Here is a 27,992-nt window from a genome sequence, read left to right on the forward strand (position 1 = left end):
AGCAAAATGCTTTATTAGATGTGGCTGTGGACACAAGGAGGCGAGTGGAAGAGATTAAAAACAGAGGCAGAGGTGGGAAGCTGGTTAACAGATGTGGAGGATGTGGAAGAGGTGGAAGAGGTGGGTCCAGCATGGACGAGTAGAGTAATAAGTGGTTTGGAATGTGTCTTGTGACAAACCTGTAACAGACAGGATGCTAGTAAAAGACAGATTACTACAAATTAATGACAAAATGTTTCAGTGTTAAATGTAAGGTTTTTAAAAGTTGTTTATTTACAAAGTTGGTGTGCATTGATACAATGGGAAAAATACATCATTTGGTTTGGTTTGGGAAATGTTGGAATCTTAATACTTTGTTTAATATACACACATGGAATTATTCTTTTATCCTGGTAAGTGTTTATGGGTAGACATCAAAGACAGAATAAGAATAATTACAAAATTGCTTACTTGTTTTATCAATTTGAGATTCCTATTTAAGTGGCAGAGGCATGTTTACATATATCTGTGCATCTTTTTTTTAATCAATTGCAATCAATCATTCATAGTTTTGAAACTGATTTCTTCGTTAACCATTCCAATAAAGGTATGATTCATCCTGATACCCCTAATGCTGGTAAAATATGTACTTATGACATCATGTTGAACTCATTCCAGCTGTTAAAGAAAATTTCTTGAAAATTAATGTGACACACGTGTACTCTCTTTAATTCTGTTTAATTTATGTTGCACCAAATCACAACAATAGTTGTCTCAAGGCGTTTTATGTTGTAAGGTAAAGATCCTACAATAATACAAAGAACAAAGGACAGAAAAAACCCAAACAATCATGACGCCCTTTGAGAAAGTGCTTTGACGACAGTGGGAAGGAAAAACTCCCTTTTAACAGGAAGAAATCTCCAGCACAGCCAGGGTCAGAGACAGGCAGCTATGGGCCATGACCAGTTGGGGTGAGGGGAGGAAGATAGGACATCATGCTTATAATATATTTAACTTGTTTTAGCTTGTTAGTTAAATAACCATAACATTTTCCCAAACTCTAATTAAACTCTAAGCTCTAATAATTTCTTTAATTTGGAATTTTGATTCTGTGTATTTTAATTACATTATAAATGCCCTGATTTTTATTTATATTTCACAAACCTACTGAGTTTAAAATAAAGGTTCAGTTATTTTCTTATTGTAAAGTACCCTAGATTGTTATTACCAGTTCCATGAGTGCGGTTTTTGATGGTGCCTATCAGTGATCATTTGGATTGTATACTTCAAATGTTAATTTTGGGATTGCTTGAGTTCTGATTAAAAAATTCCCTTGGGTGTAAAATTATAAAAAAGAAAAAAAGACATTTAATAATGTTTTAGATTAAAAAAGAACAACTTCCACTTTTGGTCTATTTAACATGTGAATCATGGGCTCGTAATAAAAATCAATTGTCGGCCTGCATGACTATGACATGATCAAATAAAAAAACACAGGAGCAGGTCTGTCATCATCTGTTTTTTGGAAAATATTTTGAGAATATTTATTATAAAAATATAAATGTTTCCACTACAAATCATTTTACATTAGTAGACAAGGCGATCTACATTTCCACACATAAACTCTCACACAGACACTCGAATCAGACTTGAAACATAAATTTAGGAATCTGGATATAGGGCTTATAACAGTATTGCTCTCTCAGCTGTGTCATTTTTATAAAGTAAGTCTAGAACCAAAACACAGACAGCATTGACACAGTATTTACTCTACGCCCCTCCCCCCACCCTCCCAAAAAACGAACAATGCACTGTATAATGTTAACAAATAAATAGCGTAATCATAATTGCCTTTTTATTGTAGAAAAAAAACAAAGCTGACAAATATAATTCAAAACAAGATAAAATAAAATACAAATGATTTTTCTCTGTTTTTTTTAATTAAAAATGTTGCACAATTTTTATTCAGGCTTTTATACATACAAACATTTGTACAAAAAAGGGATGGACATGTACATATAGTGGGATCTGTAGTGCTAGTTGCCATAATAACAATGGTTTACATTATGTACATGCTAATTAAAACACATAGCAGCAACAGTAGCATCCACAGGTAGACCAAAGAAAAGAAGACAGGACTGACAGACTGACCAAGGCTGGGTTTCCCAAAAGCACCAAAATCACCCCGTCTGTTAGACAAGTTTAATCTAGCGCCAAGGCAATAACATTTCATTTCAAAGTGCTGCAATACTGCGTACTAAGTGCTTGAAGAAACTTAAATATTGCATCCTTCTTGTTACATATTACCCAACCAAAAGCACAAAGTAACAAAGTGCCAGTTCAAAAAGTCTGGGTACATGTTGCACTGAGGGATTGACTGGGTGACATCAAAGCAGGAGACTAGCATCGTAAAGTACTTCACTGTACAAAGGTCTTCTAAGGTGCTTTTAGGAAAGCCCATACTGGAGATATGACGTACTTGGATACTATCTCAGAAAGCAATCATCTATTAGGTATGCTGCATCTCTTTCAGGGCAAAATCTAGTTAGTTTAGGTAATAACCAACTCTATATCCCAAAGAGAACAGAGAAAGAAGGCCAAGACTTTCTTGACGTCAAACCAAAACCAAGTCCAACTACAGGAGGCACTCAACTTTTTTTTGCATTAAACACACCAAAAATAATTGGTTAAAGTTAATTTTACAATATAACAAACTATTTTTTACACAAATTTTTCCAATCAAACAAAATGACAACTCCTAAATGGCTTTTATTAATAAATTATGAATTCAAACCTAAGTTACTGGACTATAACCTCAGATAGGCAGTGTTAATCTCAACCTACTAAACTGATCTTACACAGGCAAAAATTCCACTCTTTAGAAAGTAAATCAGAGTTGTGGGAGTTTGATGATGCTAACTTGTCTTCCTTAAAGAAGAAACATGAGCTCTGAGTATATCACACTTCTGCAATACATCAACAGCAGAAGCAGAGGGCTGACATTGATTTTACTTGTTGTCTCTCATCATCATCCCTCTGTTTCCCCTTTTCTTGCACATGTTTCTTAACCTGAATTCTCAGTTCTAGTTTGCTCCATTTTTCCCATCAGTTTGTCCTTGCTTGAGAAAACATAAGGAAGTATACATCCTGAGATTTCACACAAAGGGGTTACAGAGAGAACTGCACTAAAACTGTACAATATCTGTTCATAAGCACAAAGAACACAGATGTCACCATAAAGAAAAATCTGTGGGTGAAGTGATTTATGGCCCCTGTTATTTTTAAAGCACAGCATTCAATACATTTTACATGTGATAGACTCATGGCTTCCATACAATGAAATTATTCCACTGATTATATCATTATTGCTTTTAAGTGACATGTCTACTGAATGCAAATGCTATAGATCAGAGCTACAGAGTAAAATGGCTCGGTTAGCATCTCGGTGTGTCCATTCCAGCTGAGATCTCGCATGGATAGAGATGGTAAATGAAGGTAGTTGCAACAAAATCTCACGCTTCAGACTTCCTCACTTCAGGAAGGCTCCACAAGTGGGGCAGCTGCTGCTGTCCGCCGTACTCTTTTTCGCAAGGTGTTTCAGTCGTTTCACTACCTTGGACTACAGGCTGATTCTCGGGCGTGCTGTGGTTAAGCCATAATTATGGAGACGTCCGGCTATATGTTAATGCAGTCCTTGCCCTGCATCCCAGTACAGTTCTCCTTTGTCTTCCTGATCAGGTCTCTCTGACCTTCTTCTCTTTTCTCTGCTTTCTACCCCCCTCTTAGTCTGTAAGGCAACTCAACATGGGCACAGAGGGGCAGAGGGTTGAGTCAGCCAGTTACCTAGCAGGTAGAACTGAACTGAGCTCTTCTCCACTTCTCTGCCAGGACATCTTTCAAATGAAACAATGAAAGACATCATTTGAATCATGCCATATTTTTCCGCCATTTTCAGTCTGAATATGCAGCCACTGTGTTAGAGTGCGATTAGCAAACACAGTCTGTCAACACAGACCAACAGATAGGTCTCTGGTGGTTTTCATTTGTCGGGTCCATTTTTTTAAACAGGTACTGGGCCATTCTTGTTGTGAGAATCTAGGGCTTTCAAGCTGCTCACTATCTTCTTCTGCGGTCCTACAATAGTCACTCCAACCTTTTTTAGATCCCTGGTTTGCAAGAAAAGCGAGAAAAGGGGAGAGAGGGGCAGAGTGAGGTTGAAAAAAAATGGGACAAAATCAGACAGAGAGAAAGATGGGAAGGAAAAAATGGAAACGTGTGCGTTAGTGATAGTAAATGTGACATCCGTGTGACAATAGTGGCATGCTCCCAGTGTTGCTCCCTTCGCTTCCCTGTGTGCCTGTCATTTGGAAAGGACTGCATTTCCCAGAAGGCTTCACTGACAGCTGCCATTATGACCCTGTCAGTGTAGAAAACAATAAAATGCGAGGGCCACAGTGGCAGAACAGAACTACTCTTCTGCATTGCATTAAGCTGGATTTCTTTGACAGGTACACATAATTTTGTGGAGAGGAGCAGCACAGGGACATGTGTTGAACACGACACTGGTTCATAAACTGGTTCTGTTAAAGCGTTAATACTCTTAAAAGCTCTTAGATTGGTTACTTTACATGCATTCAAAGAAAAGACCACTTGAGTTATCTAGAATACAGTTGTTAAGAGTGTTATACAGTGTAAACCTGAAATAGACAAAGCAGTTAGTCAGCTTAATTTAGATATTGCACCATTTCTTCAATAATAAACATACACTAACAAAAATGTAAAATACATACAAAGCAGTACACACAGAGTATAGATTTTACAGTACACAGCAATCACAGCACATGTTAGGACTCTTTTCTCCTAAATATTGTATTGTATTAGTAGAAGCAGTGGGATTATGGCATTACTGCAAGAAACTCTTTCAGCCATTTAGTGCTTTTTAAAAAATCAAAACAATGTTTTTATTTTCCATATGCAAGCAGAAAGTTTAGTTTGAAATAGAGTTAAAAACATGTAGATACAATTTGAAAACCCAGAAACTGACAGTGATCCAAATTACAGATTCTGCCTTACTTTGTGTGACGATTTAAAGGGATAGTTGCTTCAGTGTTGATTATACAAATTATTTTCAGTTGTCATGTTGACACAATACTTGGATTTACAACTATCTACCTTTGCAACAAAAAAGATAAATAAATAATCTGTAATTTATAAGCTTTTCATTTGGATTGTTTTCTGGTCATTAGCAAAAGAGGCTGAAACCAGCATCTACTGCTGATTATGTGTGCAATACTAATCAACATTAACACTGTATCAGTATTTTGAGGACCAAATCATTAGCCCTGTTTTAGAGCATGTTGCATTTTACTCTTGTTTATAATTACAGCCTAAAGTGGGATGAAGTTACCACTCAATAAAAACTAACTATCCCTTCAAAGGTCAGACAAGTGAAAGCCCATCAGTGGTTCTGGAGGTTATTGATCTTAGACCTAGGCCTTGGTCCTCCACCCACCATCCAGAGCTTGAGTAGGGTGGAGAGGAGCTGGGTGTTAGAGAGTGGTGATCCCCATGGATGGCTCCCATTCTGGGCAAGTGGCTTGTGTGACGTGGACCTCCGTCAGAACCACTCTACTGAGAAACAGCCAGGCCCAGCAATGTTAGCACATTAAACTAGATATTATTGTTATGGGGGCTATTAGCACATTTTTTAAGAATAAACACAGAATGCGTATCTCACCTCTGTGGCAGACAAGACATCAATGATGACTTGTCTGCCACTGCAATGAGAATGTTTTCTTTAATGGGTAATACAAATAAAGTGTATAGATTAAAAAAAATTAAAAATTAAGAAAAAAGATCCTAAAATGATTTGAAAACATTTTGACACGACAGTGTACAGGTGAAAAAAATACTCCAAATGATGCAGTATTTATATGTCAGTCCATCTTCTCTTCTTAAAAAAGGATTAATCAATTACTCCAACAGATGACTCAGCACACTGCGGCCAAGTATGATAACTGTTCCTCTGAGGTCAGAGCATTGCCAGGCCTTGTGCTGAATATCAAGGACTAGATTAAGACTGTACAGATCAATACAGAAATCTATACACTGCAATTCATAGTCTGAGCCAAGGCTTCTGCCTTGTAGCTGAGCTTAGGTGCCTTAGATGAAGCCTTCAGTGGATTAATACTGCAGTGATCCAATTTAGCATCTAGCCACTTAAAAGGCATTGTAGACCAATATAATATGTTTAGTGCACGATTCCTTCAGTGCAATTTGTCTTTGATGTATTTTGTCAAAACTGATTGTGGATTTCCACCTAGTCTGTGCACTAAATACAACATTTTAAGATAACTTTTTCATTGATTAAACACATTTATTTATCACATTGGATAGTGACTTATAAGAGAAGAGAAAAAACATTTTGTGTAGTACTCCTACATAAGAAAAGAACCATAATAACAATTACAGGAAGCTGGGAGTATATATTTCCTCTACAGCAAGAATTAAGCGCTCTGTGTGGAGAATAAACACACTTGAGCTTGTCTTAAGGTAGTACAGAGCATTACGTATAATATTTCCAGGAAAAGCTATTCTCTTCCAGTTACAAGTCAATGAAGGCTACAGTTGGCATTGTGAGGTCTGCTAAACAACAGCTTTTTTTAATATCAGCTCCAACCAATTTAACATAGTTTAAACTCATGCACAATACACAATCCTTCTTTCCAGCATATTAAGCCCAACACAGTTAATGACTCCCTGCTTTGTACAGTTATTGAGTTACAACTGCTTGTAGTACTGACCACCAGTCCCCAATTGGCCCCACAACTGCTATCAACGCAGAGAATGGCTGCTTTGATCACAATGATTAGAAATGTCCAATTATTTACTCTGTCACATTCCACATCAATTAAACTAGCAGCAGGCCAACAGAGCGAGGAAAAAGGAGGACAGGGAGAGGGAAAGAAAGGGACCGAACAACAATACCAAGTGAACACACTGTAGGACCTACTTTCTTATCAAGTGAACATACTGTAGGTCCTATATTGTGTGCTCGCCAGTTGTGATTTCTCTAGATGTGGCTGCCAAATAATTTTCTAGCAATCTATCCTTGCTCTATTCTTTGCATTTTAATGCTTTACAGCACAGAGAGTGCCATGTCTTTGCACACCTACTTGACAGCTATGCCTTCATTTTCTCTTTCAAAGGCCCCTCTCGCTGCTCTTTTATCTTGTCAAATCTCCCCTCTCATTCTCTCTCTCAATAGCTTCTCTCTTATTCCCTTTCCCTCATGGAACTCACAACTCTTCTACCCTCTCTCTCTCTCGCTTTCTCTTCTTTTTCTCTTTCTTTCAATGCTCTCACCTTCCCCTCTGGTCATACTTGCAGCATTGAAAGCATAGCTAAAGACCTGTCTTTATGAGTTACCATGAGTCTCATCTGGACACCTTTAGTAATGGCTCTATAGCTTTCTTTACTTAGTGAGAACAAGAGAATGTGTGTGCTTGTTCTTCACCAAGAGTCTCTTCAAATTCCTGGGCCTTATCTCTGATACTTGGGCCCTGTAAACACTGCTGACATGAATAGGCAAAGAAGCCTAATGTGTGTGTCTGTGTGTTGTTGCCTTACTCTGTGGAGGTTTTGGCCAGTGTGTCACAGGAGCTGTAGCTGACCCCAGAGAAGGCCTCCTTGCAGGGCAAGGTCCTCATTCCATCCATCCAGTCGCCCATCGTTCCCACTGAGGGAACCTCTGAACTGCTTCTGTCCAACAGCAAGTTGGCTGGCCTGACAGAGAGGAGAAGAATAAACAAGCGGTCAAGGGAGAAGCAAACATATCAATAAGTGATGATGAACCACTTGTAAGATTTTCATACTGTAGTTTAAAGAAAACAGGAGAATAAACACCACCAGGTATCACAGTTTCTGTTTTATCTACAGCCAGCTGATGTCACAGTGAACTAGTCCTACAACTATGTATATATAACATATATACAAAGTGTATATAAAGTAGATTTTTTGGTGTGTATGCTCTTATATTGTCTTTTCAAGCATACACTATTGCACCATTTACAGAGTCTGAAGCATGTCAGACATGTCAGAGTGTGTGTGCAAAATGGTCTGCATGCTTTGCCGTCTCAGAAACAGTTTGGCAACTGCATTTTCACAACAGACATCAGCCTTTGTTCATTGTTCATGCTATCATCAGCAGTCATTGCTTCACTGTCTTTTTTTATTATTTTGAGCTAGCAATGTTTCTGGCTAATTCCGTCATTATTTCCTGTAGCAGATGTACCATGCAGCAGAACGTAACATTAGATTTGATTAGACTTGATGGTTTCAATTGGATCAAATCAAATTAAATGCACTGCGTTGGGCTTTAAAATGCTCAGTCAACAGTAGAGGGTGAAGGAAAAACTGCAGGCACTGTTGTGACTAGCTCTGATTGATGTTTGCCAAAGGGAGGGGGGCTGAGGAACAATGACGGGTAAAAAGACTTACAGAGAGTAAGAAAGGTACATTAGAGCTGGAGAGTGCAGAGGACCCAAGGAAACAATGTGCTTTATTAATGTCGACTTTCAGATACCGCAACTCATGTTTATACAAATGTGATTCCCTCAGCTACTGTGAAACCTGAGCACATTAGTGCAGCGAACGGGAAACAAAGCCAAACCATATCAGGTCAAACTACGGCTCATAACACAATAATCAGTCCAGTAGTAGCACACTGTGCATTTTCATTCTGATTTTCTGAGTATCATCTAAAACTGGGTTCCAAAAACTAAGGACATACTGCATCTGTCACAAAGATCAGATAAATACACCTGTGCCAAGATATGTATGGCGCTCAAGGGAATACAGCAAAGCAGGACAAAACAAAACAAAAAAAAGATAGATAGTGTTCCCTTGGGGAAAACTATTCATAGCACTGTAAACAAACTCATTAGAATACCAGAAAGTCCACCTCAGCGTAAATGACTTGGAAATTGGCAAGGAAGTTTAAAGCCACTCTAAATGTGCAAGGGTTTGTGTACCTACAGAAAAAAAGGTATCATTTCATAAGATATGTTATGTGCTTTCTTCACCTGCTCTAATTAAAATGTATTTTATTGATTTAATTTTCTTTAATTAAATCAATATAATATAATTAAGCTATAATCAAAATGATGTCAGAACCAAAAATCATATAGCTCCCACTGAGCAATGGTGTCAGAAACAGCACACTAAGCCAACAAAATATTAGGCACATTGAGATTATTGAGATGGTATCCCAAGTGGTGACAGGAGAAAAGAAGAAAAAGAAGGAGAAAAAAAGATGCACTTGAGGTGGTGGAGTGGGTGCTGTTACAGTGATTGAGTCTTTTCCTGCCAGATCACAGGGTTGTCAAAATGCTGAGGGCCCCCAGGACCCCCTGAAAAGATGGTTTGTCTGCAAAGGAGGGAATTGAGGGCTAGATGGAGGGGGTGGTTTGCATGAGCACAAAAAGAAAGTAATATGTGAATCTTCTGACAGTAGAAACCCATTTAAAAAAAATATTTTAAATATGTGTTACTTCTTTTTGAAAAAAGAGGAAGAGGAATCAAGAGAGATTTTTGCTGATATTTGCTGGAAAACAAATCAGGAAAAATCAATTAAGATATAGAAACGATAACTATCTTCCATTTAAAGTTTTGGGCTATAAAAAAAATCTTTTTTCAGGATTATTGATCTTCTTCCCTCCCCTCCTACACCCCTTTTTCTTTCTATCTTTGATCTCTTTTTTCCTCTTTTTGTCTCATTTTTTCCCTTCTGCTGTCTCCACTGAGAGGTAAACTGCAGATGACCTTGATTCGTCTCCCTTATCATTTTCAATGTTTCCTTTGTTGTTACATTTTCAGCAACATCTCGTCGCAGCTCAAGAGACACAATGATTGGTGAGGAAACAGAGAGATGTGATGAATTGGAAAATCATAAAAAAAGATAGCATCTGTCTGAGACTTGGGGTTTGGGGCGGGGGTAATGTCTACTTAATACTATATAGCAAAGCAGAAAACACCCACTTGAAAATATAGACGAAAATATGACTACATCAGAGAGAAAGGGAGTCGGGTTATATATTCCCTTTTTTCGCTGTCATTAAGCTTTCCTTTTTGTTCTGTAGTTCTCCTTGTTTTAATCTCCAAATAATCAGCACTATGCTGTCTTCTGATTTTTGAGCTCACAAAAAAGGAATGAAATTACCTTTCACCGTGACAGCTCCTAGGCAATTCAAGGATAGTTTAGACTGATATTTAGGGGTAATATTAGCTCTTTCAGTTGGAGCCCTTTGCTGCCACTGCCAGATTGGATGGTATCATGTAGTTTTAACCAGTACTCTGGTGGGCTGAGGAAAGCTAAACTGACATTTTGATTTGATTTCAGCAACAATACGTGACTGTGCTCCGAATTCTTTGTTCAATTTATTTTCACTGTGGAGTTTTGGTAGTGTCTGAGCTAACAGTTTAAGAATTTTTGGTAACTGAATTGAAGTATTGTTCATCATATGTAATGGCAACTATTCTATTTAATTTCTATCCAGTTTTTCATACTTATGACTTTTTAGATATTCTCATCAAACAATGCCTCTCTCTGCATTGATGGAGACACATATTTGTGATAAATGCCTGTGTTCTTTTGTACTATCAGGTGGTTTCCATTCACAGTTGAATGTTTGCCCATTTCAATTGTCAAGCGTAGTCCAGGCACCAATCCCTGTTGCTTCCCAAGTCCTTTTATCCAACCTATGTTCCTGGCCGCTCTGGATAAAGGTTGATATTTGAGATATTCTCTATATAAATATTTTAGATTTGATAAAATGTTGAGTGTTATGTATTTAAAGGTAATACTGTAAGCAGCCATTAGCATGCTTTGTTGTGCAGAAAAAAACCTACCTTTGATTTAGAAAGTGCGATTGCAGCAATCGCGTAATTTAGACATCCTGAAAGTTAAGTCAGATACACAATGGCTTCTAACCTCTACCGGACTCCAGTTGGCCCATAATTAGCCCCTGACAGTCAACCTTGGCCTTCTGACTCTCTCATCATCCATATGCAGGAAGAGTAAACTGACCAGGTCCCACCCTCGAAGTTTCCAGATGCTCTACTTGGTTCACAGGCTTTGTTCTGGGCTTTGTGGAGGAGGGGGTATTGCATTAGCCAGCCAGGACAGCCCTGAGACAAACGAGGTGTGTGGAGCTGAGTGCAGCTGAGTGCAGCTGCTCCCGCTGTGCAACTGCCGCCGCCACCACACACAAACACACATACGCACAGAGAGTTCTCATAAATCAACGCACCAGCCTCTGTCGGCCAGCCTGTGCTCGCCCAGTGTTAAAAGCCAATCGGGAAAATTACATGCAAACTCCAAGGGACCTATTTTCACTTTCTTAAGAAATCATTAGTCAATGTTACTAGCTTTGACGTCTACATAATACCATGGCCGTCTGCTGCAGACCCAATGCCTGTATCACTTCTTGCCCAGGACTGACAAGTGTATGTTGCCCTGCTTAGCCACACACCCCTGGGAGAAAATGACTGATTCAATAAAGGAAATGAGCAAAGCATTAACAAGGGCAAAAAAGAAAGTAATGTGAGAAACAAATAAGATAACATTTTTGAAAATATCAGAAAAGATATCTGATAAATTTTCTAGTGGTGCTAATTTGCATTTAAATTGTACAAGCAGAAGAAATAGGCGGTGTTTATATTGAGCTCCTTTGTGTACAGGTGGTAAGACGAGTGAAAGAAACTTCCCCATCCCAAATTTTCATGACATTAATAATGTTAAATTATGTTATTGAGAAGTAGAACTTTCATAAATATGCTGATAATATGTCTAGTGATCACCAGCCAGAACTTTATATGACCTAAAATAGAGTACTGGATTGTCTAGTACATGGCAATAAAATTAAAAGAAGAAGAGAAAAAAAGAACAACTTAGAAACCATTCAAGACTAAGAGACACTCACCAGCCTTGCATGGTCTTGACCAGCAGTTCTAGGTTTTTCTTTTCGTATTTTCTTAAGTGTTAAGTTTTATATATACAAGTGACAAGCACCTAAAAATGATAATGAAAATAAATACACGTAAGATGGCTTTGATACCTGGATGTGGTGTTCGCTGTGATTTTGAGGCTACCGGGGTTGCGGATGAGTTTATCCAGGATGCTAACTATCTGCTCAAACTTGGGCCGATTGTTCCTCTCCTTTTGCCAGCAGTCCAACATGAGCTGGTAGAGGGTGGCAGGGCAGTCCATGGGTGGGGGCAGTCGGTAACCTTCATCTACAGCCTTTATTACCTTTATGTAGGAACAGACAAACAGCATTTGAAAAGAGGCAGATAATATTCAGAACAAAATACATTGTAATAGTAAGTGATTTTTTTTCTCAGTTTTATGAGAATACTTTACTAGAATACTTCTTTCTGTATCTCATCTGAGATACAGAAATTTGTCAAATGTGCAAAGGTGGTAGCCCTGCAGATATGGATGTGTACCTATTAAAGTAATGCAACTTTGCAAATAAATAGAACTTACATCCTGATTGGACATCTCCCAGTATGGTCGTTCCCCATATGACATCACCTCCCATAGCACAATGCCATAACTCCAAGCATCACTGGCAGATGTAAACTTCCTGTAGGCGATAGCCTCTGGAGCGGTCCACCGAATAGGGATTTTACCTCCCTGAAATACAGACAATGAGAGGTCATTCACTGAGCTCACTTTGTGTTTCAGTCATTCAATCTGTCATTGAAAAACATCAATAATTCTTGAGCATAACTAATTTTTCTACCTGAAATGATGTTTTTTTTTTTTGGATAAACCTTTTAATATTACATCTTAAAATCTTTAAAAAGTTTTAAAAAATAGTATTTCAAAGCTTAGTACTGCTTGGTGGATATAAATACGTAAAACTGGATGTATTCTTGAGAAAAATTTCTGAAAACCAGAATTTGGATCTGAGGTGCAGGTTTGTGTCCGATGCAAGAATATTTCTTATGAATATTATTTAGGCTGTTCTGAAACCCCCAAATCCTGGTGGGCTTTGTGGTTTGGATTTAAGTGTGGAGATCACAGCTTCAGATTCAAAACTGTAACAATTGTAAAAATAATATTTTTATTATTTTTTCCAGTGTGGTCTGGAAGAATCTAAAGTTGATGTTTCCTCACAGAAAGGTGAACCATGCATAAGTTTTTTTTTTTACCTTTCACTTTCATTTCATTGTCTTTAATTAATTTGTTTTCCCAGACTGGCAAAAAAAAAAGTCTAAGACTTCTAAAAAAGACTAAAATTGTCACATAAGGGGACATTGAACTTTATTGTAACAAAACACATTATATTAAGATTTAATCAAAATGGATTATCATCAGTCTTAAAGAAAGTTAAAGCCAGAAAGAAAACCCCATTCATCAAATTGTAATCCAAGGTGCCCTGGACAACCCCATACTAGAGTGTGTAGCTGTATTTGTCATTTTAGCTAAAAATCAAGACGGATGAACAAAATGGATCATAGGGTAGGAGGCTGATGGTAGCCAAAGTTAACAGAAACCTTGGCCCAATCAGTTGGGTTTTGCCTAATGCTGTGCAGTCACACATGCTGCACTCTAAACTTTACATTCTTCTATTACTATTTCCATACTGTAGGTTATGGAAATGATGGGGAATGTATGTGAAAGTGAAATGCAGACAGCTAACAAATGGCGGCACACATAAAGCAGTTTACAAAGAAACACTTTATAAATACAAACAAGAAAATACACACTGCTCTTGCACTTATACTATACCCAGCTGCTGTACAAAGATATTAAAGTCTAAAATGTGCAGAAATACCCTTAAACATGGGACACACATGCATGTAAACATGCACATACGACCACAAACTTTTGATTTTTTCCTAAAAAACAATGACTAAAGGAGTGGAGAGAAAAAAAATCCACTGAAGCCCACATGTGCTAGCATTGTCAGTTACTTTAATGCGGCAGAGTTTATTATTCTGTCTCATTATTTCAGATTATGAATTTCTGGGAGAAAGGCAAACGGCACACTGACTGTTTATTTGACAAGCCATTCTCAGCCAGAAAATTATACTCTGTCTAAAAGGCTGCACGCATGGTTAAGACCACAGATTCCTCAGTTGAGAATGGCCACACACGCACACACTTCCAAAGGTTAAGATCAGTGTCTGGATCATAATATGCCTACTGGTTGTGTTTCAATTCGAGCATCTACTGTTAAGGCAAATCAGAAATGCTTTTAAGATGAATTTATTTTTTAAATATAATGGAAATAGTGGAAATAAATCAATAAATCAATAAATGGCATAAAACATCCAGGTTCAGGTACTCAAGTTAGGTTTGAAAAAGCAATCAAAGGCCTTTATTTCACAAGGCTAATGACATTACAAATACATGAATGCATACCGGGTTATGCTTCTTCAGGATGTAGAGATGCAAAGACACAAACACAGCAATTAGAGCTTCTCTCACCACAGGTGTGCAAATCTAATTACATGCATAAACTTCTTTCTGAAAAATTGAATTGCCCGAACTTACTGGGAGACCATCTGTAGGATTCCATTTTTATGATCTTTCTCATAATACTAATTTTCCATTGCCTATGTGCTATTATTACATTGTTATGGGAAGTATCCTAAGTGGATTTCCAAGGTAAGTTGAAACACAGATTTTCCATCATCGTAAGAAGCACTGTAAATGTCTCAAATTGTCTTCTTGGCACTTACCCTTTTAAATATGCCTCTAAAAGCGAGACATGATACTTTTTGAAAGTATCGGTGCTTTTCCTCCTAAAGGATGAACTTTATCAACTTCTGTGTATCACCAAAAAGCAACAAATTCAGAATTTATTAGCCTGTCAAATGGCTTTTATAAGTTGTAATCAGCCCAATAGATCTGGCCAGTAGATGCCTTCTCTACTAGCTAGCAGCCTCAAGAGGCAGTTCCTGCCATTGTTGTAAACAGAGACCAACAGATTATGCAGGATACCTCAAAGAGTTATCTGAAAAAAGTTCAATCTAAGAAGTAAAAACCTCTGTCATTTACATTATGAAAGCAAATGACAGTGGCAAAGTCCACATATATTCTTCTCAATGAGACGCATCGTCTTATGGCACATGGGGCTTTAATGGTCTTCCCTATGACCTTCCAGTTTGGGATATGTGGATTTATGTCTGCCCTTTAACAACTTGTTTTTTTTTGTTCACCCTTGCTGCGATATGTGAGGGGAACAGGTGCACAGTATCTGTGTCTGTGTATGTGTGATGACAAAGACAAAGACAAAGACCAGAAGAGGATGGAGTGTGTTGTCCATTTGTATTGACATCCCCCCCCAAAAAAATTAAAACCTGACTGTGTGTGTTTTTTGGTGGGGGGATTATTTTTGCTGGAGAGGATATTTATAGAATTTATATAAAACAATGTTGTCTTTAAATGTTTTATTTGTATTTGCATTCCAACTCACCCTGGTTGTGTAAGCAGCCTCCGGGTCATCCTCCAGCACCCGGGACAAGCCAAAGTCTGACACTTTACACACCAGATTGCTGTTGACCAAAATGTTTCGAGCGGCCAAGTCTCTGTGAACGTAACCCATGTCTGACAGATACTTCATGCCTGAAGCAATACCGCGCAGCATGCCAACCAACTGGATTCCTGTGAACTGGGCATCATGTTTCTAAAAAGAGAGATAAAAGAAATAATTAAAGAAAGACAAGCATGCTTTTCCCTTTATGTCACACGTTAACATACATTATATAGTACACAAAGGGAATCTGACCTTTTAGGGTATTTGCATAAAATGAAACTTTTCTGCATTACTGTCCACAGGATTTTCATTAACCTTTAAAAATCACCTTTGACATTATGTACCTCATCTTTCGTTTCAACTATGAAATCCCAGAGCCAAATACAGAGTAATGTATGGAAATAAGGATTAGACCATAAAAATGAATTTCTTTTTTAAACAAATCACTGCTGCTATTGTGCAGCAGTTTTCATATGCTACATATGTGATGACACACATAGACAATATGAAAACTGGCATCCACATATATATATATTTGAATGCTGTATATTCATCACAAAATCATATAATGTGGAAAAAAGGGATATAATGCATTTCCATGGCACATTATCCAATGGATTTTTATAGCCAAATGTTTGCCAGGTGTTGAGTTGCAGCAGTCAAACATATAGTGGGTGAGATGTAAACACAAAGCACATTTTATTGTTTGCATTGGCAAGCAGCAGTGTTTACACTGATTCAAACTGGCAAGAGTTCATAACTAGGCATATATGTTCTGTGATCTGCTGCTACTATCTGGATATGAGATAAATATAAACTGAGGAAACATGAGGAGAGCCATATGATTTTTTTCCTTTTAGGAAGATCTGTCCTTTTGTGCTCAGTATCCATACCGCTTTCATTTTGTCTGTTCTTGCTGCTCTTTGTATCTTCTGTTGCCCTGCATTGTCAAATTCATTCCATTCAGAATTTGAGCATAAATACTCTTATCCTATGGATAAGAGTATTTTATCCAATGGATGATTATCCAATCATCCATTTTTCTCTAAGTTTTTAAATTGAATTTAATCAATCATCTCTTCCAAGTAACTGCAAGTTATGTACATTTTGCATGGTCACAGTTTTTGCAGTAACTTTTACATTTTTCTTTCAAAACTATCTATCAATAGGCTTTCATTAGGCTCTTTTTAGCTAGTATGGCTTGTCTGTATACATTCATAAAGATTTATTTTCACATGAAATGGCTTATTCTGAGTGTATGATAAGTATGTTTTTCTCTAAAAACCAACCAGACCTTCCACTTCATTTTGAACCATTAGTGGCCAGGACACCTGGTTTAGTCACTTCAAAGCTTTGTAGATTCATAACACAGACATAAGCTAAAGCGCAAAGCTATGAATTTCCGTGTGCGTGCGTGTGTGTTTATGACACATTTTCAATGATGAAGTGCAGGCCTCTGTAAAAACGTCGGCAGACAACAGCTACACGTCCTGGATTTGTCTACGTGTTTTGCAGACGCATGTGGAAAAAGGCTAAAACAGGCATTAGTACACATGCTTTCATGCCAGTGTTGCGGCTTGGCTGCCGTGCTTTGGCTAATTTCAGTAAGGCAGGTCAATTTCTCTGTAAGAGACAGAGGCATGGCAAGAATCACATTCAGTCCTGGCTGAAAGAGCAGTTCAAAATATTTTGTTCGCTGACAAGGTGTAAGAAGAGTACAGCTGAAAGAAATCTGCTAAAACCAGCATATCTCAGGTACCTTATAGTGTATACAGTACAATGTGTTATAGTGTAGTGTTAAAACTGACTATATTAGCTGACTGTCCTAATTCATTTCATATATTAAAATATAAATAATACTTACATAAATTATAAAATAAGAACCTATGACAAAGCTGACATTGAATGTTTCTTAATTTTCAGCTAGCCATTAATCGTTCGTTGCAAAACTGGTTTGGGTTTGTACCTCTTCAGTGCATTAAAATTCAATAAGTGTGTTTTTAATTATTACTCACTCTTAAGAAGCTGTCAAGAGATCCATTTTCCATGTACTCGGTGACGATCATGACAGGTTTACCTACAACAGGAAGATTTCAATAAATTCCCATATCATACCAGCAATAGGACTAAAATAATTTAGTGAAATAACATTCGGAATAAGAAACAACAAACAACGAAAAAAACCCTCTTTTGTGGCAGTATTGTATTGATTCTAGATTTATTCTCTGAAACAAGCAAAATAATAATGAGTCCACATTAAGAGCTGTACCTCGACATTAAACAGATGTACACAGACCCTGAGAGTGACCAGGCTGAACTTACTCTCTTTTCTCTCAGTTACACTCACATGCACGCCTACATACACACACGCCCACACACACCAGAATGAAATGATCCTAGTCATAGTTTTAGGGTCCCAGCAGGTCACCTGTCAGAGTGTGACATCTTTATTTCTGTGGAAGATCTGGCTGTAAATCCATGGTGCCTGCTATCATCTGTACCTGATCAGACTGTGGCCAGCACAAAGTTTATTACAGAGGGGGGAAAGGGGGGAAAAAACTCTTTAAGAAAGCTTTAAATCAGCCATGGTTAAATGAACAGCATCCATGTCAGGACTTGTTTGTGCCCCAGATGGCTTTGTTCTCTCAGCTTCACTCTTGACTTACCACCAGCCATATTCTTCTTTTCCATTTTTTATTCTGATTAATGTGCCCTGCTCCCTCCTCTTTCATTCCTGACCTACCTTTTCTCTATCATACCTGCCTCTCTTTCCCCATCACCCCATCCCTCCCTCTCATCTCTGTCCCTCTTGCATGTATTAATGTGAACCAACCCCACATCTGGAAAGAAAGGGACTTTTTTTTTCAGGAATCGCGCAGGCTGAAGGGAGAGGGTGACGGAATTAGTTGTGAAAAGAAGCAAATCTATTAAACTCAATGGAAATTTTAAGAAAAGGGCCTTTTCATGAATCTGCATTGTACTGGTAATTCATTTTCTTTATCAGAGCACATCTAAACAAAACAGATGTTGTGAATTTCAGCTTGAAATGACTCTGAAAGATTTTGAATCTATTTCAACTGATTCTGTTTATTTACGTCTTACCAGAGTAAGCGGATAATTTATGCTAGCAAGTGTTTCTTCCAACTTTTTACCTGGAAAAAAAGGAGTTTCTCAGGAAGACAAAGCCTTTTTTTTTTTTTTTTTTTAAAGGGAGATTAAACTCACAGAACAGCATGTCTCAGGAAAGTTGCAACAATTTCACTTACAATTAGAGCAAAAATCTCTCATCATTTAAACACCGTCACAGGACCAGTACAATACCCTCCACCCACACCCTGTCCCAAAAAGGCTGTGATGGATTGTTCAGTTTAACAGAGAACTGCTTTTATAGTTGCAGACGGGAATGCACGCACCGGGTCCTCCCTCCTGTCCTCCGCCCCTTCCTTTCCCCTCTTTCTCTCTACTTTCAACATTGGCAACAAAGATAAAGGCCCCCAAGCCCCTTTGTTCTGCGGACCCAAGTGTGAGTGTACTTGTATGTGTGCAAGTGTGGATGTATGAGCTTGAGCAAGAAGTGTGCATGTGTGGTGTGTGTGTGTGTGTGTGCGTGTGTGTGTGCTCCTACAAATATGCAGCCTGTGGATCAGCCAAAAGCAGCAGCAAGGTAAATGGGGTGTGAAAGTCTCAGGATTATTAAGAATTAACAGGAGCAGCTTAATAAATCACCCGACAGCAGTGTGCATTTGTGTGTGTGTTTGTGTGTGTGTAGGTGTGTGTCTGTGTGTGGGAGCATATCAAATGGACCTCCTAAAACTATGCCCTGCACTCATGCTGCTCCTACTTATGCACATGTGCTCAGGGCATCTCTCCAAATGTCATGTGCGAAGTAGTGAATTTGGGGCCTCCCCTATTAGTCTCAAACCAGCAAATGAAACCGCAGTCTTGTGTTATTGCAGCATTTCTCACAGGTCGGACATTAACAGGAAGAGTGGTTTAAGATGTATTAGGCAAACAATGTGTGATGAGGGATCACACACATGCACACACACACACAGACTTTCACTTTCAGAGTGGACTGATTTCATTCATCAGTACAGTGCAGAACCATGCCGTACGTTCTAACTGAAAAATTATGCTAAAAGAGACCAAACTGGATGAAGGAGTATGATTAGCTTCTGTTGTTCTGGTTACTGTTTTCTATTATTTGACCTTATTTACTGACATTATTTTACAAATACATGCATATTAGCATGTTTAACAAGTTTACATGTTTTCTCCTACAAAAACTGCATCAGTGACAGTTTAGTAGCATAATTTGTGCCACTGTTGACTCAAATGATAAAATGATACGTTATACGATATTAATTGGTGTTGTTCTGTCTTCCTTCTATTGTTTTGTCCTTCATCCCTCCTTCCTTCCTGCTTCCTTTGTGTTATTTCTTTGTGTTATTCAATTTTTCCATCCTTCCTCCCTTCCTTCCATCCTTTCTATCTTTCTATTGTTTGTTTATTTATTTATTTCATTCTACTGTCATTACTTTCTTTCTCCCTCTGTTCCTTCTCGTTGCTCCTTTCTTAAATTCTTTTTTGCTTCTTTCCTTCCCTCCTTCCCTCCTGTTTCCTGCCTTCTATCATTCTTTCCTTGCATCCTTTGTTTCTTTTGACGTTCCATCCCTCCTTTCTTTTTTCTACTTTCCTTCCATCCTTCATTCCTTCCCTCCCTCCTTTCCTTCCCTCCTTTCTTTTTTCTTTTTTTCCTTCTTTCTTTGTAGAGATGAAGCATAATCAGAACAATATGGTTTACATGCCCAGTTCATTGCTGTTTGGAAATTACATTACATTGTAAGACTGGGCTGTTTTTGATTACAAGTCACGGCAGTAAGTTGCTAAGAAGATAAGTTAGGGAAGCAGGTAAAACAAGTTGATGTAAGAAAAGGTGGAGACGAGGAAGCAAAGAACAAATGAGACGGAACAGAAGAACCTAAAATCCAGAATAATAAAGAGAAGGCAAGTTCACTTGGTATTTTATTCTACTCTTTAGAATAACAATACTGGCAGAACTACTTAACAAGCCAAGTGCCGCAGGGAAATATAGAGGCCAGGACTGTTTCTTTGCGACAAAGTTCAGACTCATTATTTCCCTTTTCTGCAGTCATTCCATTTTAAAGAGGCCTTCTGTGTGCTAATGATAGTCTTATAAAGAGGCCCAGAGGGAAGCTAGTCAGAGATATGGATTTATGGATTTATGCCTGCTTTGGACACAGGCTTTGATCAGAGCACATTGATCTGCAGAGATTTACACCACGGCAACTCAATAAAACTCCTTTGCTCTTTCACAGAAGTGTCGGCCACTTTAGAGCCATTTGTCAAAGACAACTGCAAATCCGGAATCGGTAAAAAGACTCTCAGGAGAAGCCTGCTCTCTTATGGAATGTGACTAAAAATTGTTGTGTTCTGTGAAACATCATGCTTCTGAAAAAACTAAAAAAGTAAGTGCTTCATAGATTAATACTCTCCAAGAACCAGAATAACATATAATTATCAAAATAGCACCTGGTAATTCAATTCTCTTCAGTTTGTCATGGAACTTACTGCGTGTTACCACCCCCTCCAGCCTGATGATGTTAGGGTGGTCAAACTGTCCCATGATTGATGCCTCAGAAAGGAAGTCCCGCCTCTGTTTGTCTGTATATCCACCTTTAAGAGTTTTGATGGCCACGCAGATCTCCTTTTTGCTGGGCAACTTCAGGCGACCACTGCAGACTTCTCCAAATTCACCTAAAGATAAAATAAAGGCAAGTTTTATATATGATGTCTATGACATTGCCGTGAAAAGCATTGTGGAGTGAATATGGCTAACTTAAATAGCTCTCTTGTACCAGAGTACATGATCAGCAGTAAAACCACAAAGACAGGCTGCATGCTGATACTCCTTAAACCTACGGCTAGGTCAGTTTCACCACTGAGAGCCCAGCATCTAGCATAGCATGAGGCAGAAAATCCTGACTGCTCTGATGTACAACAGGGGTTCAGATGTTGTTTAAGGTGTTACAACATATGATTTTTACAGCTGCCTGTCAGTGATTCATTCAGACAAAGCTGCAGATCATGAAGGATCTTAAAATTTCCATCTGTAATAACTTTACTCCAATTAATCAGGAAATGCTTTTGTTGATGTTGGACAAAAAACAGCATTTCCTGATTAATGCATAGCGTGTACCCATAGCCAAAATAACAAAGTGAATAGACAGCAACACAACTTTTCAGCTTCATTTATATGCCGAATTAAAACACAAAATGACTTAACATCCACTCGGGGAGAGCTCAATTAGCATTCTTCACTGGTGAGGGGATGCATGAATTTCAGTTACTACTTGTAAGTATGAGCATGCAATGGGGAGCTATCCAGAAGGTACTGTAAGTTTTGTAGGTATGTTGGCCACTTCAAAGGTAGTCCTGGAGACAGAGTTTTGGCTGGACTGCAGAAGATGAGGGGTGTGTGTATATGTGTGTATATATATGTGTGTGTGTACTGAATGTGAGTGGGTGTTTGAACATACATGCATGCTGAGTGTGCTCAAGAATGGTGATGTCAGAACTAAGATATGCAGATCTCACTCTTCATCCAGTACAATCATATCCCATAGCTGCTCTGGCTCAGAGAGCATGGGTCAAGCAATGGGGTCTGGAAGGACTTAAGCCTGAATAATTATAACCTGTCTAAATACCCAGACCATGTCTGTTCTTTCCTTCTCTGCTTTGCACTTCTGGTCCTGAGCAGTGGACAGGCAAGTCAAGCCAAGGCACCTTTTTATGTGGTCACTCAGAGAAAGAAGATCTTCGTCTAATAAGGCTTGATTAGGGACACTCTTTCCTTTCCTGTTATGAGTAGAGCTAGGTATCTCACTTTGATGTTAAAGTCTAACCCATGTAAGCAGAGCGGAGCATGTGTTTCATGTCTTTTAACACACAATCACCGATTGGCAAGAGGATCAAAGTCCCTTTAACGTGTTTAATGAAGACAGATGGAGTTGAGGCAGGAATGGAGAAAGCGAAGGTATGTTGTATATTGTTCAGAGTGCTTATGTGGCTTTATAAAAATCACACAGATGGGTGGCAGGGTGCATTGAAGCTGACGGACAAAAATGTTTACATCATGGCTGGAGCTTTAATGTTCACCTCTGGTGTTGGGTTCAGATTTTATGAAGTTAAAATAGATTAGCAAGAGCAGGCCAAAGTCCCCTTTCTTCTCCTCTCATCTCACATTTGGATCTGCAAATTTATGGTTTTCTCATATAAGGTTTCTGGTTTTTATCTGAAAATCTTTCAGGGATTCTCTGTCCATCTTTCTAAAATTAAACTGCTCTGAACTACTAAGTTGCTTTTCAAAAGTAATCACCCTGTCAACTTGTCATTTTATTTATATTGTCCAGAACATGTTCTCATAGTTGCACTCTCCCTTCTTTGTGTTACTATGGAAGAACACTAAAATAAATACACTTTGAATCAGCTATGCACTGTACACATTAAAAATGTATAGTACAGTATAGACTTTTCTGCTGTAAATCGACTATGGGTTAAGGTATTACTCAGCTAATACTGGTTTAGAATGATGATAAATTGGAGCTACTCTTCATCTATTTGCATTTTCGATAGATCATGTTTCACTGCTGTTTCACTTTTCATGCCTCAAACATCAAATTGCATGTATTTAATAATATTAAATGAAGTATGGACATTAGTTTGTGTGCATTTCTTGCAAATGGTCATGCAGATTTGAAGAAGTTAATGCTTGTGTAAAATCAAAATGACAGCCACAATGAACTGTGCAAAAATGTGTACCACATTTTTTATTATATTAAAAGAGAACAGCTGATTTTGTTTTTTATATGTGATTTTAATATATAAACTGTTATCTCCTATGTACCATTGCAGCCCTGTGAAAATCATTGTGTTTTGTGTCTGCTATGTATGAAAAATATATTGTGGTTAGCACTGCAGAGTGAGTCCAGTGTATACTCAGGTAATAGACTCTCAGGCTGTCCTGACAGTTTTACAGTGTGAAGGGCTGGTGGGACTCTGGAGACCAGTCTGCTGTTATGTGCTGTGTGCTTTAGTCTCCATCTATTCTGACTGCACTCGACATGAATCATAATGCATTACCCTCCCGTCTGCACTCCTGCTCAAGTTATCAGGGAGTACATGAGTGGAGAGGAAAAGAGGAGACAAGGCTTCAATTACTATTGCAATTACTGTACATCGGGAGTTACGAACTGGAGCATAAGCTACGGAAAATGGAAAGAAAAAATAAAGGAAGGAAGGAAAGAAAGGGTTAAACGAGACATGAACCAACTGAAGGTTTTCTCATTTCACCACCTTTCCCTCCATCCTAGGTGAGGGCTGGAAAGAAGAGACGTCAAGCTGGGGCATAGAATGCTTTCTCATTCCCGGCTGTGCAGCATGACGCATAGATAACTAGCTCACTGCTATGAAAATATAGATGTATAGGAGCTCTGTATACACTTCATTTTTCCTTAGAGTGGTTGTGCACTTGGTTTGTCTTTGTCATTTAAACAGAGCATGAAAGAGTGCAAAAGTAAAAGGAAGTAAATGTGATACGAAAGTGGGAAAAATCTTTTTTGATTTGCTTTTTTTTCATATCCCACCAAGCTCATTTTGATAATTGTTTTGAAAATGTTAAAAATGACATGAATTTTTTGCAATATTGCCAAACCTATATGGAATCTAAATAAGCAGCAGCATCTGGCCATACATTTTCCTGTGCCTATTCTCACCTGCTCCCACCACTTTGTCTATGGCAATGCAGGAGGCATCCAGTTCCTTGGCAAACTCGTGCACAGCCTGGCTCGGGTCCTCATATGTGTGGGGGTCCACATAGGTTCTGATCCCTGGCAGACGCACTGCAGCAGCACAGGAAAGTTGCATTGGTTACCAAATAGTTAAAAACTCCTAAATAGCACAGCTTACAGTAAAATTGCACTTTCAGAGGAGTCTAGGAAACACACAGGGTGGCAAAAAGATCTAACTAACCCTGCACAATGAAACCAAAACCATGAAGACGATATAGTCCTGAGTATGTCATTGATTGAATTTTAGGGAAGAATTTCCCTCAAGGAGCAGGCAAGGATGAGATTTTCTCACTTAATATATTATGCATTAAAGCAACAGCTACTTATCAAATGGATATGAAGACACTTTTAGCTGTTTTAATGGAAAGAGTATTTTTTTTTTTTACAATTCCCTCTTTTCTCTTTCCCCGGAGAGTCTCTCTTATTGAGATTTGATGGAGGAACAATAACCCAAAGAGGAATTATACCCTTCATAACACATCAAGTTTAAGAAACATAATGTTTCAGAGATATGTTTTATTTTATTATAAACTTGAAAACGAAGGGAAAATATGTAACACAGCTGTATTTTAGTAGTCCCTGTGTGTTAAAATTTATGCTCTGTGTTTGACCCATCCAAACTACTCATGAAGCAGTGGACAGATGCTCTGCAGTACCTGGGGAATTCTAGAGACCTAGGTCAAATTTAAAGGTAGGACTATTTCAGATAAATAACACCTTGTAAAGACAGAGAGAGAAGAAACAAGGAATAAAGGGATGAGGAAGTAGCATGAAAAGAAAATGAAATTACTATTTATTTAGTACTGACACTGATAGTAGAAATAATATCAAGAAACTTTTTTATTTGGAAAGTAGAAACTAAAACACAGATTTAACCACTTCATTTGGCTGGTTTGGAAAACAGTGTTATTTTGTTCTCCTTTTAAATGAAGCCTCAAGTACTCGTTTCTAAATGGGCCAAAAAACCTGCTTCATAACATGGTCTTGTTTGATTATTGTCTTCTCATATGAAAAAACCAAGATATATCTTAACTTAAAGGGGAAATCCACTTCAAGCTTTGACAGATCTACTCTAAAACAACCGCTATTGGTCAAAAGGTTCTCAGAAGGACATGCATATTCAAATGACACCCTCAAATTATCTGTTATGTAACTAGCTAGTTCTATCTGTATTCAGTGACTAGTAAAGTACGGCAAGGAGAGACAGAGCCAATTCTCAGATAAACAAAGTCCAGTACTTACAGTGTCCATTGCCAAAATGCAGTCTTTTTTCATCAGGATGTTTGGATTTGCTCCGGCAACAAAACCTGCCAATGCAAACAGAGAAAGACCAGAAGTAGTGCCACATCTCCAATAAAAATTCGCCCACAAGCCCAGCCCAAACGCTACCAAGATCCATGTGTGCATACTTATGTCTGTGTGTATATACTTCTGGCTCTTATAACCCCAAAGAGTATCAGTAAGTCTTATAATGTGATGTGGATTTATACTCTTTCCGAAACCTGCTGACCACCAACTTCAGTCGCACACACATTGGCATTCAAACACCCGTGTTGTGCATGAACACACTGAAAAGATTCCATTTATTGAAGATGCTCATGTTTTTTGATTGAGTGGCAACTAAGCCAAGAGCAACTTCAGCTGAAGTGTGTATAGATCTGGACTTTAAAGGACCATACAGGCTATCAGAATGTGTACTTCTTGAGAAAGCTGACGAAGCTGTTCTAAAAAGAACTTCTTTGAACAAATTTAGAACACGTTCTCAAATATTTAATGAATAATGACAGCATCACAATTACAAGGAATCATCAACAAGGTTAAAACACCTTGTAAACCACAGCAGTAAAAGTTCCTTTGGTTATTAATTGGTGTTTTTTAATTTTTCTTCTAAGCTTTTGAAAGTAAATTTTTGAAAAGTGCACACAGAATCAACTCATCACATAGTGCTGAAAGGAGAGAGTACAGATGGTGTGACTAATGGAGACAATGCTCAAGGCGAGAATCCAGGCAAGTGATTGGTGGACAGACCTGCTAATCAGGACGTAGAGAAGCACAGTGAGCAGGATGATGGCTACGGCAGAAGAAATGGCAATCAAAACAACCTGGCTGCTTTCACTTGAGATAGAGAAGGCTGCTGAAAGACAGAAAGAAACAACTAATAAGCAGTGCTAACTTTGTTTTGTTAACATTACAGCACATCACAACACAAACTTCAATTACCTGCTAGTCCTATTCCAACGTACCGCATGCGCATCAAGAATAAATATACCTTTGATTCAATAAGATATTCTATTTAGTTCCCACATGAGCAGATAAAGGTGATTCAGCTCACTCTAGAGACACTTACACATATTTGGCAGCAAAATCGATATAAACAATAATGTGCTTTCACAGCTTTTATCCCCTGGTACAGTAACAGCTAAACGAAACAACTTAGGCGTGTAACAGAGACAAAGTAAAGCAAAAATCTTGGGCAGTATTTTCAAATTTTCTCCAAAGCACTTGCATGTTTGCTGCAATAAAAAATGTGATGGTTGAATTCACTTCTGAAATTCTGCCAAAGTTACTGCATGAATATCTAAATTTCACCAACAGCAAGAAAGGAAAGAAAATTGTTCTTGTCAGCAAACATGTTTTAAACAGCTGCTACACAACTGGACATAAGGTCGTCAAACAAAAAAAAAATTAACATGCACACATCCTGCCAGAGAGGTTTCATAACCTCACAATTCAAAATAAAAAATGATAGGAAAAAGGCTAATGGACTATCATATAATTTAATTTAATTTTAATCTCTACTGAGCTTACAGTCAGGGCTGGTCTCGAACTGGAAAGTGGGGCTGCTGGCTCCATATCCTGCTGCGGTACGGGCTCTGATTTGAAGCAAGTAGGCAGTGTTGGGCTTCAGACCATTCAGGGTCACATTACAACCTCGAGCACGGAGGATTGTGTAGCTGGTCTCCTGCTCCTCCTGTAGAAAAAAGAGAACAAAGAAACAGGATGACAGATGAGAAATCAAATCGTTTTGAGGAATTAAATATTAATTTAACATACTGATTTAGTACTATGTAATTTATAGATGCAGTTGTATGAACTATATATATATATATATATATATATATATATATATATATATATATATATATATATATATATATGAAGTTTGCATAGTAGAACCATGTATGTCTGTTTTTGTACTGATGCAAATGCGTAAACATCCCAGACAGTTTGATAGCATTCTTGCAAATCTGATAAATTATGCCCTTTACGTTTTATGACTTCTCTCCTACTGATCTCCACTGATAAAACAACAAGAGGATTTACACACCAGGTCTGTATTCAGCACATTGTTTCCAGATGTGGAAGGAAAAGAAAAAAGAGAGAAAAAAACAAACAGAAATAAAAGAAAGGGGAGAGAAAAAGTGGGAAGGTAGAACGTAGCACTCTATGAAATTAATTAACACTGAGTACATCTTACAGAAGGTACAAAATAACATCTGATGGTATAACAGAATGCACGCACACACACGGTTCTGTATTTTATAGCCTTCCACTGTCCCGGGTAAAATTTGCTAGACTTGTCCATGCCCAC

At 38.1% G+C, this 27,992-nt stretch overlaps 1 protein-coding gene across 5 annotated transcripts in view; it reads right to left on the reverse strand.

Moving 5' to 3' along the window:
* Window positions 1-1,795: 1,795 nt before the first annotated feature.
* epha3 (eph receptor A3) overlaps window positions 1,796-27,992 on the reverse strand; it is an 88,107-nt gene continuing 61,910 nt past the window's right edge. For 2 of the 5 annotated variants that reach the window (XM_005451960.4, XM_005451958.4), the window contains 11 exons: window positions 27,209-27,371; window positions 26,429-26,531; window positions 25,643-25,707; window positions 24,326-24,451; window positions 21,123-21,308; window positions 17,546-17,607; window positions 15,471-15,680; window positions 12,527-12,676; window positions 12,096-12,289; window positions 7,609-7,764; window positions 1,796-4,145 (listed from right to left, as the gene is read on the reverse strand). In XM_005451960.4, coding sequence (XP_005452017.1) covers window positions 4,040-4,145; window positions 7,609-7,764; window positions 12,096-12,289; window positions 12,527-12,676; window positions 15,471-15,680; window positions 17,546-17,607; window positions 21,123-21,308; window positions 24,326-24,451; window positions 25,643-25,707; window positions 26,429-26,531; window positions 27,209-27,371 — 1,521 coding nt within the window. In that variant the 3' untranslated portion in view covers window positions 1,796-4,039. Of the gene's footprint in view, window positions 4,146-5,491; window positions 5,611-7,608; window positions 7,765-12,095; window positions 12,290-12,526; window positions 12,677-15,470; window positions 15,681-17,545; window positions 17,608-21,122; window positions 21,309-24,325; window positions 24,452-25,642; window positions 25,708-26,428; window positions 26,535-27,208; window positions 27,372-27,992 lie in introns of all 5 variants that reach the window. The other 3 variants (XM_005451959.4, XM_005451957.4, XM_005451961.4) reach the window with 2 other exon arrangements.

Source organism: Oreochromis niloticus, linkage group LG16 (assembly GCF_001858045.2).
Source record: "Oreochromis niloticus isolate F11D_XX linkage group LG16, O_niloticus_UMD_NMBU, whole genome shotgun sequence".
NCBI lineage: Eukaryota > Metazoa > Chordata > Actinopteri > Cichliformes > Cichlidae > Oreochromis > Oreochromis niloticus.